This window comes from Pezoporus occidentalis, unplaced genomic scaffold (assembly GCF_034315485.1).
Source record: "Pezoporus occidentalis ecotype Australia unplaced genomic scaffold, CSIRO_AGI_Poc_V1 ctg114, whole genome shotgun sequence".
NCBI lineage: Eukaryota > Metazoa > Chordata > Aves > Psittaciformes > Psittacidae > Pezoporus > Pezoporus occidentalis.
In genome coordinates this window covers 2,949,786-2,962,441 of record NW_026912929.1, presented here as the reverse complement: position 1 = coordinate 2,962,441, position 12,656 = coordinate 2,949,786, and the positions used below count along the sequence as shown (strand labels likewise).

The window sequence follows — 12,656 nt, the reverse complement described above, 5'->3', positions numbered from 1 at the left end:
TGCAAGATCCTTGCTCAGTGACTGCACACTCAGCAGAGAATGACAGACATGCATGCCAGTGTGCTGTGTACAGGCAGCAAATAACCACATTTCTACTTCCTCACTGAGCTTTAGCATCAAGGAATTCTGCTTACCAAGGTCCAGGGTATCAGGGTCTGGTCGGTGACAGTAGGGTGTCCCTTTATAGATCTGATCCAGGATTTTCTCCTTCACCTGCGTGATGGTGTCACAGTCTAGCACTTTTGCAGATATCCCTTGGGAGTCCTCTGCCCCTCCTGCAGCAACTCCTGCTTGTGTCAAAGCATTTAAGGTCTGGGGAAGAAAAGAAAAGGTCACAGCTACTCAGCTGGTAAGATTACATCTGACACATTTACACCTTTGATGGTTGGCATTAAGGCCAGTTAACAGCTAGTCCTTTCACTGCAGGAGTTTCAGAAAAGAAAACATCACAGACGTTAAACACCATGTTCTGTCTTGTGTCCAGAGCTGGGAGAGCCAGTTCAACAGTGTTGGAAACCAGCTTTGATGTGCCATCAGCTATTTCATCCCCTTATTTCTAGACACAGAGTACAGCACACACACCAGATCACTGCGGTGATGGCTCCTATCAGCCTAGGACCTAATTTAGCAGAGCTCTTGCTTGTCTGTGGTCTTGTGTTGTTGGGATAAACCTGGCTCCCAGGAGGTAATGGCAGGATACAGCACTTCTGCCTCAATAATGGAAGCAGAGACATTCAGTCCTGTTAAACTCAGTCATTAGGGAAGAAAGGACTTGGTGCTTACCAGAGTGCGGTACTCCAGGTCCTCTCTCAAAAGTCGGTTGTCATTCAGGGTGTATTTGGCTTTCCCTGTCACCCAGTCGACCGGGCCTTTGTCCACCTGGTGCTTGATTCCTCGAAACAGCATGTAAAGGGGTTCCCCAACAGAATCCTGGCACAGAAAGGAAGGAGTTTCACCTGAGAGAAAGTCCACAGGCCAAATACCACATAGATGCACAATACCAAAGCATTGTTCTGCATCACTCATCTGATAACTCTCCTCGCCACCCCTTCTCCAGGAATGGAACTAGATCAGAATCTGTCCTTCCCCTACACAGGTAGACAAGCCTATGGCCATTGTGTCTCAAGATAAAGGAGATACAGAGTCCTCCTCTGGCATCCTCAAAACAAGTGGCATTAAAGCCAATTTAAGCATCCCTGTCCCCAGTGAACAGTCCAGCTCTCCCATTCCCCACCCTGAAGTAAAAAATGGCTCTGGCATGATTTCAGCCACAAGCAGGCACAAAACAAAGCTGTGGCTGTTTCCCCTCTTTTGCCCCCTCTAGACCACAAAGGGACAAAGAACTTACCCTCACAAATGCGTACAGGCAGATGGACATCCAGTTGGTTAACAGCTTCTCTACCACTGTTTCTGTCCTGAAAGACAACATCAGGTTGGTCATAGCAATACAGTGCAGAGCAGGGAGAGATCTGGAGATAAAGGTCACTCTCCTTGAGAAGAGAGCACACTAGACAATGATACAAGATCCAGGGAGAGAGGGGAAAAAAGAAGAAGAAAAAAGGGACTTTAGAAACCAGGACAGTTAATGCTTTTGATATCACTTATTTGAAGCACTTTTCAGCCTGAAGGAGGCACCAGATTACAGAAGTAGAGACACAAGCAAGTAAAGGACAGAGGAAAGCTTCTGGTAGTTCTCAAACAAGAGAAATTTGTTCACTTCAGAAGGATGGACCAGGCAGGAGGCTAATGGGGATCCAAATACAGGAGACAGTTCAGTTTAGCCTCCAAACATGGCATGACCGTGAGCCCAGGGAGCTCTAAACAGCAAACTGAGATTAGCAGACTTGGCAGAGCTCTGGTACCTGAACACAAGGAGAGAGCTGATGAGCAGCAGCTTCAAAAGAAGAGGAATTTGGGGTAGGGAACACCAGCTTCCTACTCTTTTCACACCTTTCTATATTCCTTGCCAATTGGTTGAGTGGGACCATGGCTGGCTCACTCACCTCCGCAGCATCAGCTTGGGGTTCTTGGCCACATACTGCTCCACAAGGTCATTCAGGAGTGTTTTGAGGATGTCGGTGAAGTACTCCAGCTTCCCATGCAGCGACACAGTGAGCAATGATGCTACATAGGCCCGGTCTCTTGGAGAGAAAGTGCGCTGGATTTCCAGAGTGTGGATGAACTGGTGGGGAGAGAGAAGCCAGAGTTTGAATCTGCTGCAAACAAGGCAGCTCCTGGCTGCTGGAAGAGGTGGTGCTGCAGGGAGCTGTTGAGGAATGAGCTTTAACAGCCACTGCCTGCTTCCCATGTGATGGGGCCCTGTCCTTACCCTGCAAGCAGACTGAGGGCCATTACCTTGGTGAGGAAGAGCTTGCTGTTGAGCAGGTTGGAGAGCTGGACCAAGCCCTGCTCCACTGTTTGCCGCCGGCACTCGGGGATGTCCAGATCTCTCTGCAGTGGTGACTCACGGTGCCCAGGGAAGAAAATACGCTCTGCATAGGACTTGTAGTCCAAGAAGGGGATTCCTGTGCCTACAAGGTCGCTTGTGAGGTCCATCATCTCAGTCATCAGGTCTGGAGGAAAGGAAATGCCCATGAGGCTGACTACATGATCATACAACAACAAAGCATGAGGTGAGTGCAGGAACTAGGGCCAGCAGGATGGGACTGAGGGAGAGGAAGGATGTTTCCAGACAGGAAGAGGCACACTGGGGTCACACTGCTAGGACATTTCAAACTAAACTAGGCACTGGCATAAACTGCATGAGGAAGCTTGGAGAGGAACTAAAAGGTGAATTTGGTGATTATTCTTATTTATAACTGTGGGCTGGTTTCCAGTTTTATAAAGAGGAAGCCACCATTCAGCACAGATCTGTGGTTACGGGCATTACCTACATTAGAGATAAGAGTATTAGGGATCTGCTTCCTCACTGCTTCCCACATTAGTTGGGGATTTACAGTCTGAGTCACCTCCCAGGTTCAGATCCTCAGGTCTCCCTCACAAGGGCTCACTGCTGTAAGCACATTAAGTAAAAGGTTTGTGGACCCAGAACATGCGGTATATTTCAACTTGCCCTACACAAAGACTGGACTAGCTGCTGTTAAGGTCTCTCCAAGTGTGCTGCTCTCTTGACTTTCAGCTCTTCCTCTGAGTCTGAAGGATGAACTGGAGAATCAGAGGGCTCTGTATAGATCACTGTGCTCTGAATTAAAGAGAAGAATTAAAAATGGAAGAATTGGGCTATATGTTTCAATGCACTGGCACAGGATAAAGTTATTGCATCCTTTGAGCTGCCCAAATGAATACGCAGGAATGGAAAGAGAGGTAGGGCAGAGAGTGGATCTTCAAGCTTCCCTGAAGCTGCAAGAACCCAGAAGCTCAGTGACTGACCTGTGAATTCCTTTTTGCATCTGTCCCGAACACTTGTTTCCAGGTTTTCCAGCTGGATTTGAACTTTCTTGTAATCCCTCAGAGCCTGTTTGCTCTTCCTCCTGCAATAAGAAGCAGAATTGTTCCAAGTGGCCCTAACCTGGCGATTGTCCTTGCCAACTGTTGTGCTGCTGCCAAAAGCTCCAGGACAATTGGTGTTGAGGTGATTTCTACCAAACGTCTTCTTTGCAGGATACCAGTGTTCATTCAGAGCCCACACCTAGGGGCACCCACACTGCAGGTGTAACGTGCCTCACACATCAAACAGCACCAGGGGCTCAGGATTCGGCACAAAATAAAGAAAACAGGGATCTTGTTTAGTCCCAAGATGTTCACACTTGGCCACAGCCACTAAGTAACATTGTGAGGAACTTAAAGACCTCATACAATGCCTGAGTTTCTTACCTGTATATGAAGACGATGACCAGAACAATCAGTGCCACAAAGGATGCACCAACACCCAACCCAATCTGTGCCTCAAGTGGGAAGGTGAGCTGGCTTTCTGTGTCGTACTGCACCCGACCCAGGAGGAAGTTCAGGTTTCCCATCTGTACCTGTAAGAAAGGATGTGCCATGATGTAAGCTCAGTCAGCAATGAAATGCAAAGCCACAGGGCAGTGCTTGGCTTGTAAGAGTAGAGTTGAGAACAAGAGTAGCTCCTTGCCACCCCTGGTACCTCCCCTATCCCCCACCAGGCTTCTGCCTTTCCTCCACTCCCCATCCCACTCCCTGCCTCCACTGCTTCTTGCTTGTGCTTCAGAAACCAACAGGATTTCTTGAGGTACTGCTGATTCCATACCGTGAACTCTGGGAGCAAGTCTGTGCCCTCCCGCTTCGTGCGGTGCCGTGGGGCCGGCTGCTCAGAGGGAGGCTCACAGTACAGATGGTTCCTTGTCAGTGTCTTCACCACACAGATTCCTTCTCCAATCATAGCCATCACTTCATCCTTGGAAATAGCCAGATCTAGATTTTCCCCCTGGAACAGAAGTGGAACAGCACATCAAAACAGGGGAAGAACAACTCCGCATTTCCATGGCTCCAGAGAAGACGGAGGAGACCAACACCATCGGATGAAAGCAGCCTTTTTTCCTCTCCGACTAGGCTTGCATCAGAATTGGCTGCAGAAGTTCATTTTGTAAGCTAAAAACTCAGTTGCATACAACTTAGATTACAGCTTTAGGACTTGCACCATGCTGCCTAACTACAGTTATAAATAGCCTGTCTTTTTAAGGCTCTTCAGCCACAGCAGGACTTCACTCTATGTGTATATGCGTATACACACACACAGTGTGTAGATGTGCTCTGGCGGGTTGTAAACCTGTCAAATGCTTTAAAACCTTGCATGCTGCATGCCACCAATTTAAAACACTCATTTAGGAACAACTTTGTCCAAGGAACATGATTTCCAGCTAGATTTTGTGTTACCTCCACAGAGATGACACTTCCTGGCTTGTGCCGATACGGTTTGGCAGGGTCTTCAGCATTCAAGGGTTTTAGGATGGGGTTAACTTCATACGAGAAGGGCATGGGATGCAGCGAGTTGAAATCAAAGCTGAGATTATCCAGAATAAATTCCAGTTTGATATGGACACTCCGCAACAGCAGGTTAATAGCTGGAGTTTTGCACAGGATCAGGTAGGAGGAATTCACCAGACATGGTTCTTCAAACTAAATGGAAAAGGCAGATGAAGTGTCAGTAGTGAAGCACTAACTGGCAGAGAACACTTCCACTTGGTCAATACTGTTAGTACGATCCAAGCAGATAGCAGCGAGGGAAATCCTACAGGGACAGAAAGGCCAGTAATCCAGAGCAACACATCAGCCCTTATGCACCCTCAGCTCCACAGAGCACTTTGCCGTGGTACCTGCTGGACACTGCACAGAGCGCCCTCAGGGCACTGGGTGTCAGGGATGATTCTGCGCCATCGTCCCAGAGCTCGGCGTCGCCGTTCGGATGGGGAAACCGTAACTCGGATCTTGGGTTTCTGTACAACATCCAAGTTGTAGCCATGAACTCTGAGCACTCTCCCTCCACTGAAAGAGAAAAGCAGCTGATCTCAATCACCTCTCTCTTGCTCACGTTTCCACCCTTCTGCTTATGCTCATTCCCACAAGCCTGCCTTTACTTCAAAGTGTAGCTCAACAACTTGGTGCTGTAGTACCTGCCTCAGCACACAGCCCTGGGGAAGGTGCCCTCAGTCTTTCTACCTGAGGAAGCTTTTAGGTGGCTCTGCAAAAGTGACGTTGGGATCCAGAGTGTATCTGAAGAGGGATCCTTCCAGTCTTCGCTCTTGGTCCCCGTATTTGATGGTGACTGGGAGCTCTGCAGACACATTGCTGGGACTGGTCTGGCATGCCAGCTGGTCCTCTGTCATCTCAGAGAGGCTTGGAGGGACAGAAGAGAGAACAAGGGATTAACAGCCACTGCAGAGACGAATTTTATAGTATTATGCCTTGCTCTTTGCAGACAGTCTGCAAACCTCTTCTGATATTTTAATAAGTTTAATGGTGAAAGCATCTTGTGCCTTATCTAAGCAAGCAATAACTCTTATCTTACATGTGACATGGGAGGTCTCCAAGCAGGACACTGATTTCACTAGGATGCCCAGTCAGCAGCTTTGAGCCCAGAAGGGTAAGGCAGGTTCCTCCTGCTTTGGGGCCCTGAGTTGGCACAATGGATTTCAGCTCTGGGTTCTAGGAGAGGGGACAAAAAATATGAGAGGTGAGAGAGGACCTCAAAGGATAAGAAGGAAAGAAAACAGCAGAACGTGTTCAGTGACCTCCAGTGCTCTGAAAACAGAAGCTATAGATCCCAATCACAGGCAGGCCTCAGCTAGCTTACGGAGCAGAGGCAACAGAGGAGGGATCAGTCACACCAGCAACAACCATGAACTGGGGACCAGCCTTTCCACAGCCTGCAAAAGGCAGATGGAAGCTGCAAACAGCAGAGCTGTGAGCCTCACACAAACCCCAGGATTAACAGTTCAAAGGGATTGTTCAGATCAGTGACTGGATTAATAACTCATGTTAGGAAAAACAAGGCAGCAAATAAATTGTTTGTCTTGTAGATGAGGAGATTACCAGCAGGGAGCTCTAAGAATTTGTGTTAAGACTTGTGCTATTAAACTTACTTGTAGGTGGCCTGGAAAGGGGAAACAAAACTTAGTAAGTTATTCAGAGCAACAAAAACTTACTACCACTGAGGAGCTGCAGCAAAATCTAGAGGAACCTGAGAGGCAAAAGTCAGTCACTGCTGATAAATGAAGATACTTGAAGGGAGAAGGAGCAGGGAGAGTACAGCAATAACACAACCCAACCATGTGTACAGTTGTGAGAACTGAAATAGCTCCTGCCCATTCAAGAGTGCTTTAGTACCTGTAACAACCATACCATCTGTAAGCACAGATCTCAGCAAAAACACATCAAATGGTAGGAATTACTGGTAATTATGCCACAGCAAGTTCCTTTACACTTGTCTTGACCATAGTACACAGTTCTCATCACTCTGCCTCAAAATGGTGAAAATAAACCAAAACCTAGAGCAACAACTGGATAATCCAGTATATAAAATGGTTTTATACAGCCCCAGATGGAACAGACTAAGACTTCTCAGCATCTCTTTCCCCTTCCCATGGGAGAGGGGGACATGCAACTAGGTACATAACAAAGTTCAACAGAAAGGATGAAAAGTGAGTAATTGGATCTAAAAACGACTTAAACACTATTTCATCCTTGCTGGGTTTAAGATAGCAAAGAATTATTAGAAACATGTTTATAAACAATAGGAAACATTTCTCCATACAATGCACAGTAACTCTGGATTACTGCCACTGGCTGCTGAAAGTCAGAAGCTAAAAGAAGCAGCAATTTACACATTAATAAAAGGAAGGTCAGAACTTTTAGTAAGATGTTAAGTCATTGATTAAAATATCTCCGCACCAGAAAGACACACTGTAGAGTCCCACAGGTTCACGCACTACACAGGCATTTAGCAGAGATACTGGAAGAACAGGAGAGGTGTTAAAGCAGCAAGAGTTACATTACCTGATAGGTGAAAATGTGCCCAGAAACTCCACGTCCTCCTCCAGGCACTTCCACCACAACGTGCCCAGATCTCTCTGTCCAGCTCCTGCCAGTGACGCACACGATACTGCAGGACAATCCAACAACAGGGTCACACCACGGAAGAGCAGATGAGCTGTATCCATTGCATTCTCCTAACACCATCTAGTGACCCACGGCTCCCTCCTTTCTGCCTTATCACATGCTCAGAATATACAAGCAAATGTTGACAAACACCTTTAAAACCTGGATTTGGTGCTGTCTGTTCCAAATAGGCTCATCCTTTCCAAGATTACACTTTTTGGGACAGATAGGATGAAGCCCACTGTATCACTGATACAGGAAGTCCAAGAACTCTGTTATTGTTCAGAGGTGATCAAATCAGTCACATCTGGAGTGACCCCAGGCTAGCAGTGGTCAATCCACACATTAGCACTAGGTCTGATCTAGAAGAAAACTGAAGACTGTGGATTTAGCTGGCTCTGGTCTTCAGCCAGTGACCTCTGGAACCAGCCAGTTCCCTGATCTGCACTACCCATTCTTCCCAGCCCTTTTTCCAGCCATTATTTGGTGTGGGAGACGCTGACAAGGTGTCAGGCTGTTCTTAGAACAAGGCAGCAAGGAGTCCCATGTTACAGCACTGATTTGCTAACAGGAAAACTACTCTTCAGGAGACTTCCCAGCCTTTGTCTGGGCCTTGCTCAGGAGTGGGTTCCAGGTTCACAGCTATATTCCCTCAACCAAAAAGGCTCAGGAATTGGAACGCAGGCAGTGCCAAGCCAGGACCCTGTCATGCCAGTGATACACAGACACAGAACAAACACAGTGCTAACCCCAGCAAGATTACACTCTAATTCTAGGATGAAAACAGAAAGCGGATGGATCCAGACAAACAAGGCGCACAAACAGGACAACACTGCTCAACACAGCAGGCCATTTCCCAGCAGGATCTTACCTGGCTCCCAGAGGGAAGGGTGCTATAACTACTGCTACCATGGAATGGAAAAATGGGTTTGTGATAGCTCTAATGAGAGGTTACTCACAATTGCTCTCCTCTTCTTCTGGTTGCTTGGCTCCTCTCCCTCCCTTGTCCAAGGCTCCCACCTACTTGTCCTACCACAGGCCAACTACACAAATAGTCCCTTCTCTTTGCTTCCTAGCTACCCCCCAGTCATACCTCTCAACATCTAGATTACACTGCCTTGTTGTATGGTTCTGCCCCGGCCAGACACACCAGCTCCCCAGCACTCTGTCACTGACATTAGCTGGATTCAGCAGGACGGGTCTATCTGCTTCTCATTCTCCTCCTATCCACCATGTTTACAAGCATTGTGTGACCTGCCAGGCACTTCCAGCCATCAGAAGAGTGGCATTGGGCACACCAGGACTCCCTGGTCTACCCCTGGTTGTGGGGGTTCTTTCATTTGTTTTGTTTCTAGGGGGTGGAAGTCTGGCTGGCAAGTGAAGAACGAACCTAGGGATGTGCCCACTCAAGCAGAGGCAAGAATCTGTGTGTACCTCCAACCACACATTCCCATCCTCACCCTGTGTTAACATGGTCAGGATATTTTCCTAGCAGTGATGCTTGCCCAAGGCATATCCTTTGCTTTACTAAAATCACCCTGTAGCTGGGAGAGACACCCATGAAACTCAAGCTAGTGTGGTCAGTAAACGGCAGCATTGTTTGGCCATTGCCTTGGACACAACCTTATCTAAGGTCACTGCCTGAGTAAGTAACCAGACAGTGACCTTACCCAGAGGCACTCCCTGGGAATGGACAAGGTTCAATACCTGCTACAGCAAAGGCAAGGACATCTCAGGCTGGTGTCAGCAGCCAAGGGAAAAGCCAGCGCTTGCCTCTGGGAGGAGGTTTCACAGATACTCTACCTGCTAGAGATCTCATACTCTTGAGCATCTACGGCACAGGGAATTCCTGCAACAGTGACAGTTTCTGCAATGTCTTGATGTTTCTGCCCGAGGTTTGAGCCAGTGATGGTGATTCTAGTGCCACCTTCCACTGGTCCAGACAGGGGGTACACCTGCAAAGACAGCCGCGCATGTGTCAATGTCACAGTATCTCAGAGCTCTACACTCTGGCAACTGATCTACAGCACAGGGCCCTTCAATTGCCCCATTACAAACTTTGCCTGGTCGGGTCACTGCTATGGATTCCTTTAACTGGCTTGGACTAGTACCAGGTTGCTCCCTCATGACGAGAAAGGCCATTAAGAACACACAGTTGGAGCCTTCTTTCCCATACTTCATTGTTGCCAAAAGTCCCCCCCCAGAAGTGATAATCCACTATAGACTTCAAAGGACTGCTCTGCTTTGCCTTCTCATCAACATGCTGACCACTCCACAGGGCATTTCTGCTGAAGAGTGGGAATGCACAAGCCAATACATGTTACTGGTGTTGAAGCAGCAAGCACCATTCCCCCCTCAGCATCAGTACGACAATGAATTGCATGCTGCACAAAACGTCAAAGCTCTGTCCCTGAGCGGCATCCAAGATAAACTAAGACAAGATGCAGCACATGGATGTTGTGTGCCACTGGAGGGAGGACAAGCTGACAGCAAAAGGGACACACGGCTACAGACACTTGTCATGTGGCAGTTAGCAAGAAACATTTAAAGTAAACACACAAAAATAATTCATTCCAGTAACCTGTCATGCCTTTGCCATCCTTTCTGTGCTGTTATTATTAGGTTTTGCCCTCCTTTGCCCCAGGCTCAGTTGGGCCAACCTGTTCCAGGGTCTGGCCCAGGACAGTTGGAGGATCTGTGGACCCTTTCCCAGCTCCTGAATGATTCTGCTCCTTCTGGTGTGCCAGCTTCATGTGAGATACAAATGTATCTTTCCCCACTGTTCCCTATCAGCAAACAGAAAGCCCAGCACAAGTGTCTAGCATCCTCAGCACCGAGGGGTCACGATAGAATAGGACTAACTTGCTCTTCAGATAGGAAATGTATTACTGAGCTGCACTGTTCATGCTCCAAGGTCACAGCCCTTTGACTTTAACTGGAGAATGCAGGCCTGGGTGCAGTACACTAGCGAGCAAGTTACTCACAGAGTGAATGAGAGGTGCTGGACACAGGTCTTCTATATCTTCCTTGCAGGAGCCCCTGAAGATACAGCTGGGGTTGTCACCTCCACACCACACACAGTTGTACTTGGAGTCAGCAGTTTGGCAGCGGCTACAGTCAGTGTGTCCCACAGAGCAGTTGTAAAAAGTCACTGCAAAGGAGAAGAATTCAGAGGCATCTGCAAACATCCCCTAGGGAATAAGCCAGCAACCCGGCATCTTGCACACAACCCTCTGCTCCTCCCTCCTCTGGGACAAGCAACAGGAATGAGGCTGAATGTATTCCTCAGTTTCCTTGTGACAGGACTACTAGAGATGCAAAAGGCCTCATCTGAGGATGTTTCAGTTCTCTTCCACCCCATCTGCAGTGTTCTTGCTGGGGAGGTGTTGGGCTCCTACCGTGGAGATCTGCAGCACTGTCCACTCGAAGGTGTCGTTGCCTCTGCACAAACACCACAGCATTGAATTCGAGTTGAGGCGCTGTGTAACTGTACTGCAAAGACAAAGACCATCAAGACAAATGACTTGAGAGGCATAAACAACCAGTTAAATAGGCAAAAAGCATCAGCAGCCATCCTGTGCAGTGCACCGGCACATAGAGCCTAGACAGAGCTTCCTGCAAATGCTCTAGGAAGAGTGGCAGGCATTAGTTAACTAGGATGAACACTGGAAACAGATCTGTGCTCACAATACTTGACCAGCTCCCTGTCTGCATTCCTAATGGCTAATTCCTATGTCCAAGCCACCTGCTCAGAAAACTGCTCAATCCAGCACTTACGCAATTTCAGTAGTGCTGAAGATGTAGAATTACAACTGGTCCACAGGGCTCATGGGCACAAGAGCCTGTGTTGTCCCTCTCCCTTAACTATATGTGTTTGTGAACCGAAAACAGCACCTCTGCTTGCAAACCCTGCCCTAAGTAAATTCCACACATCATCCAGAAATGTACATGGCTGTTGTAATTTTGCTCTTAATCCTCCCATCCACAGCCTACCTTCCGCCACTGAGAACAAACCTGGTACTAACAGCATGCTTCTTTTCACAAAAGAGCCACCATCACAGAAGAAGTCACGATCCAGAGAACCACGAACAACAGTGCCTCAAGCTAAAGCTGAAGTGGCACAGTCCTGGCAGGCTGTGATGAGCGACAGCTCAGAGATGGCATCATCCCATACTACTGTCAATGCAGGTTATGAGGCTCAGGCTGTGCAATCTTTCTGCCAGCTGCAGATACCAGCACTGCCAGGCAGCAGCAGCAGCACAGATGATGGCCCTATAGTGCTAAATATTCCATAAATATCTTTGCAAAGAGCTTCCCTTCCAACCTGCTGCTTTGCTGAGTGAAACCAGCACCAGTGTGAGCTCTGAAATGGCATGTTAACCCAAGCACTCACCTGGTTCATCTGGCAGGTGATATAACAGAGGGATTTGTTTGTTTCTTCTCCTTCCACATAAGCATCCATCACCACTGTCCTCCCCTCCAAATTCAGAACACACTCATAGTCCCACTGCTGGTCCTGCAGAGGAGATAGACATGGCACCAGTTCTTAGCTACACAGAGCTTCCTACTACACGACAGTGTTCTCCTCCCTCTCCGACTCAGAACCTTTTAAAAAGCCACTCTGCAAGCAGCGTGCTCCTCTCATTCCCTTCATTATACCAACTCTATGCTACATTCAAGGCTCTCTATGCTGTCACTGCCTCCATGAATGAAAGACAAACCAATACAAAACACAAGGGAACACGTGTTTGTCAGTGCAGGGAGAACTCGGCACAGGAAGAGGAATTCAAGCAAAACCATTGGGACTCTGAAGTTATGCCTGTATCTGTGAAACACTAGCTTGGAAATGAGGACTGGAGTACACAGACTAGGCCACTGCACCTCAAAATCTCTAAGTGCATTTTTCTTCTTTCTCTCCTGTACATGTTCCACTGACTTGCTTAGACACTCCCTGTAAAATAGATGGATACGCATCTGCAACCAGCTCTGTACTGAGCAGTGCAGTATGTCAGGTTTAACATAAAGTAATGATTAGTCCGTGGGCTGCATGTTCTGAGGCAGTTGTTTGTAAAAAGTTACTA

At 47.8% G+C, this 12,656-nt stretch overlaps 1 protein-coding gene across 4 annotated transcripts in view; it reads right to left on the bottom strand.

Annotated features, from left to right (window-relative positions):
- Positions 1-12,656, bottom strand: part of PLXNB1 (plexin B1) — a 54,325-nt gene that overhangs the window by 8,939 nt on the left and 32,730 nt on the right. For 3 of the 4 annotated variants that reach the window (XM_062637299.1, XM_062637310.1, XM_062637291.1), the window contains exons 13-29: positions 11,969-12,091; positions 10,974-11,067; positions 10,560-10,726; positions 9,379-9,530; positions 7,474-7,579; positions 5,987-6,123; positions 5,638-5,814; positions 5,295-5,463; positions 4,855-5,097; positions 4,229-4,405; positions 3,835-3,983; positions 3,391-3,491; positions 2,356-2,573; positions 2,004-2,182; positions 1,349-1,415; positions 784-930; positions 135-312 (exon numbers count right to left, since the gene is read on the bottom strand). In XM_062637299.1, coding sequence (XP_062493283.1) covers positions 135-312; positions 784-930; positions 1,349-1,415; positions 2,004-2,182; positions 2,356-2,573; positions 3,391-3,491; positions 3,835-3,983; positions 4,229-4,405; positions 4,855-5,097; positions 5,295-5,463; positions 5,638-5,814; positions 5,987-6,123; positions 7,474-7,579; positions 9,379-9,530; positions 10,560-10,726; positions 10,974-11,067; positions 11,969-12,091 — 2,584 coding nt within the window. The remainder of the gene's footprint in view (positions 1-134; positions 313-783; positions 931-1,348; positions 1,416-2,003; positions 2,183-2,355; positions 2,574-3,390; positions 3,492-3,834; positions 3,984-4,228; positions 4,406-4,854; positions 5,098-5,294; positions 5,464-5,637; positions 5,815-5,986; positions 6,124-7,473; positions 7,580-9,378; positions 9,531-10,559; positions 10,727-10,973; positions 11,068-11,968; positions 12,092-12,656) is intronic. The other variant, XM_062637315.1, reaches the window with a different exon arrangement.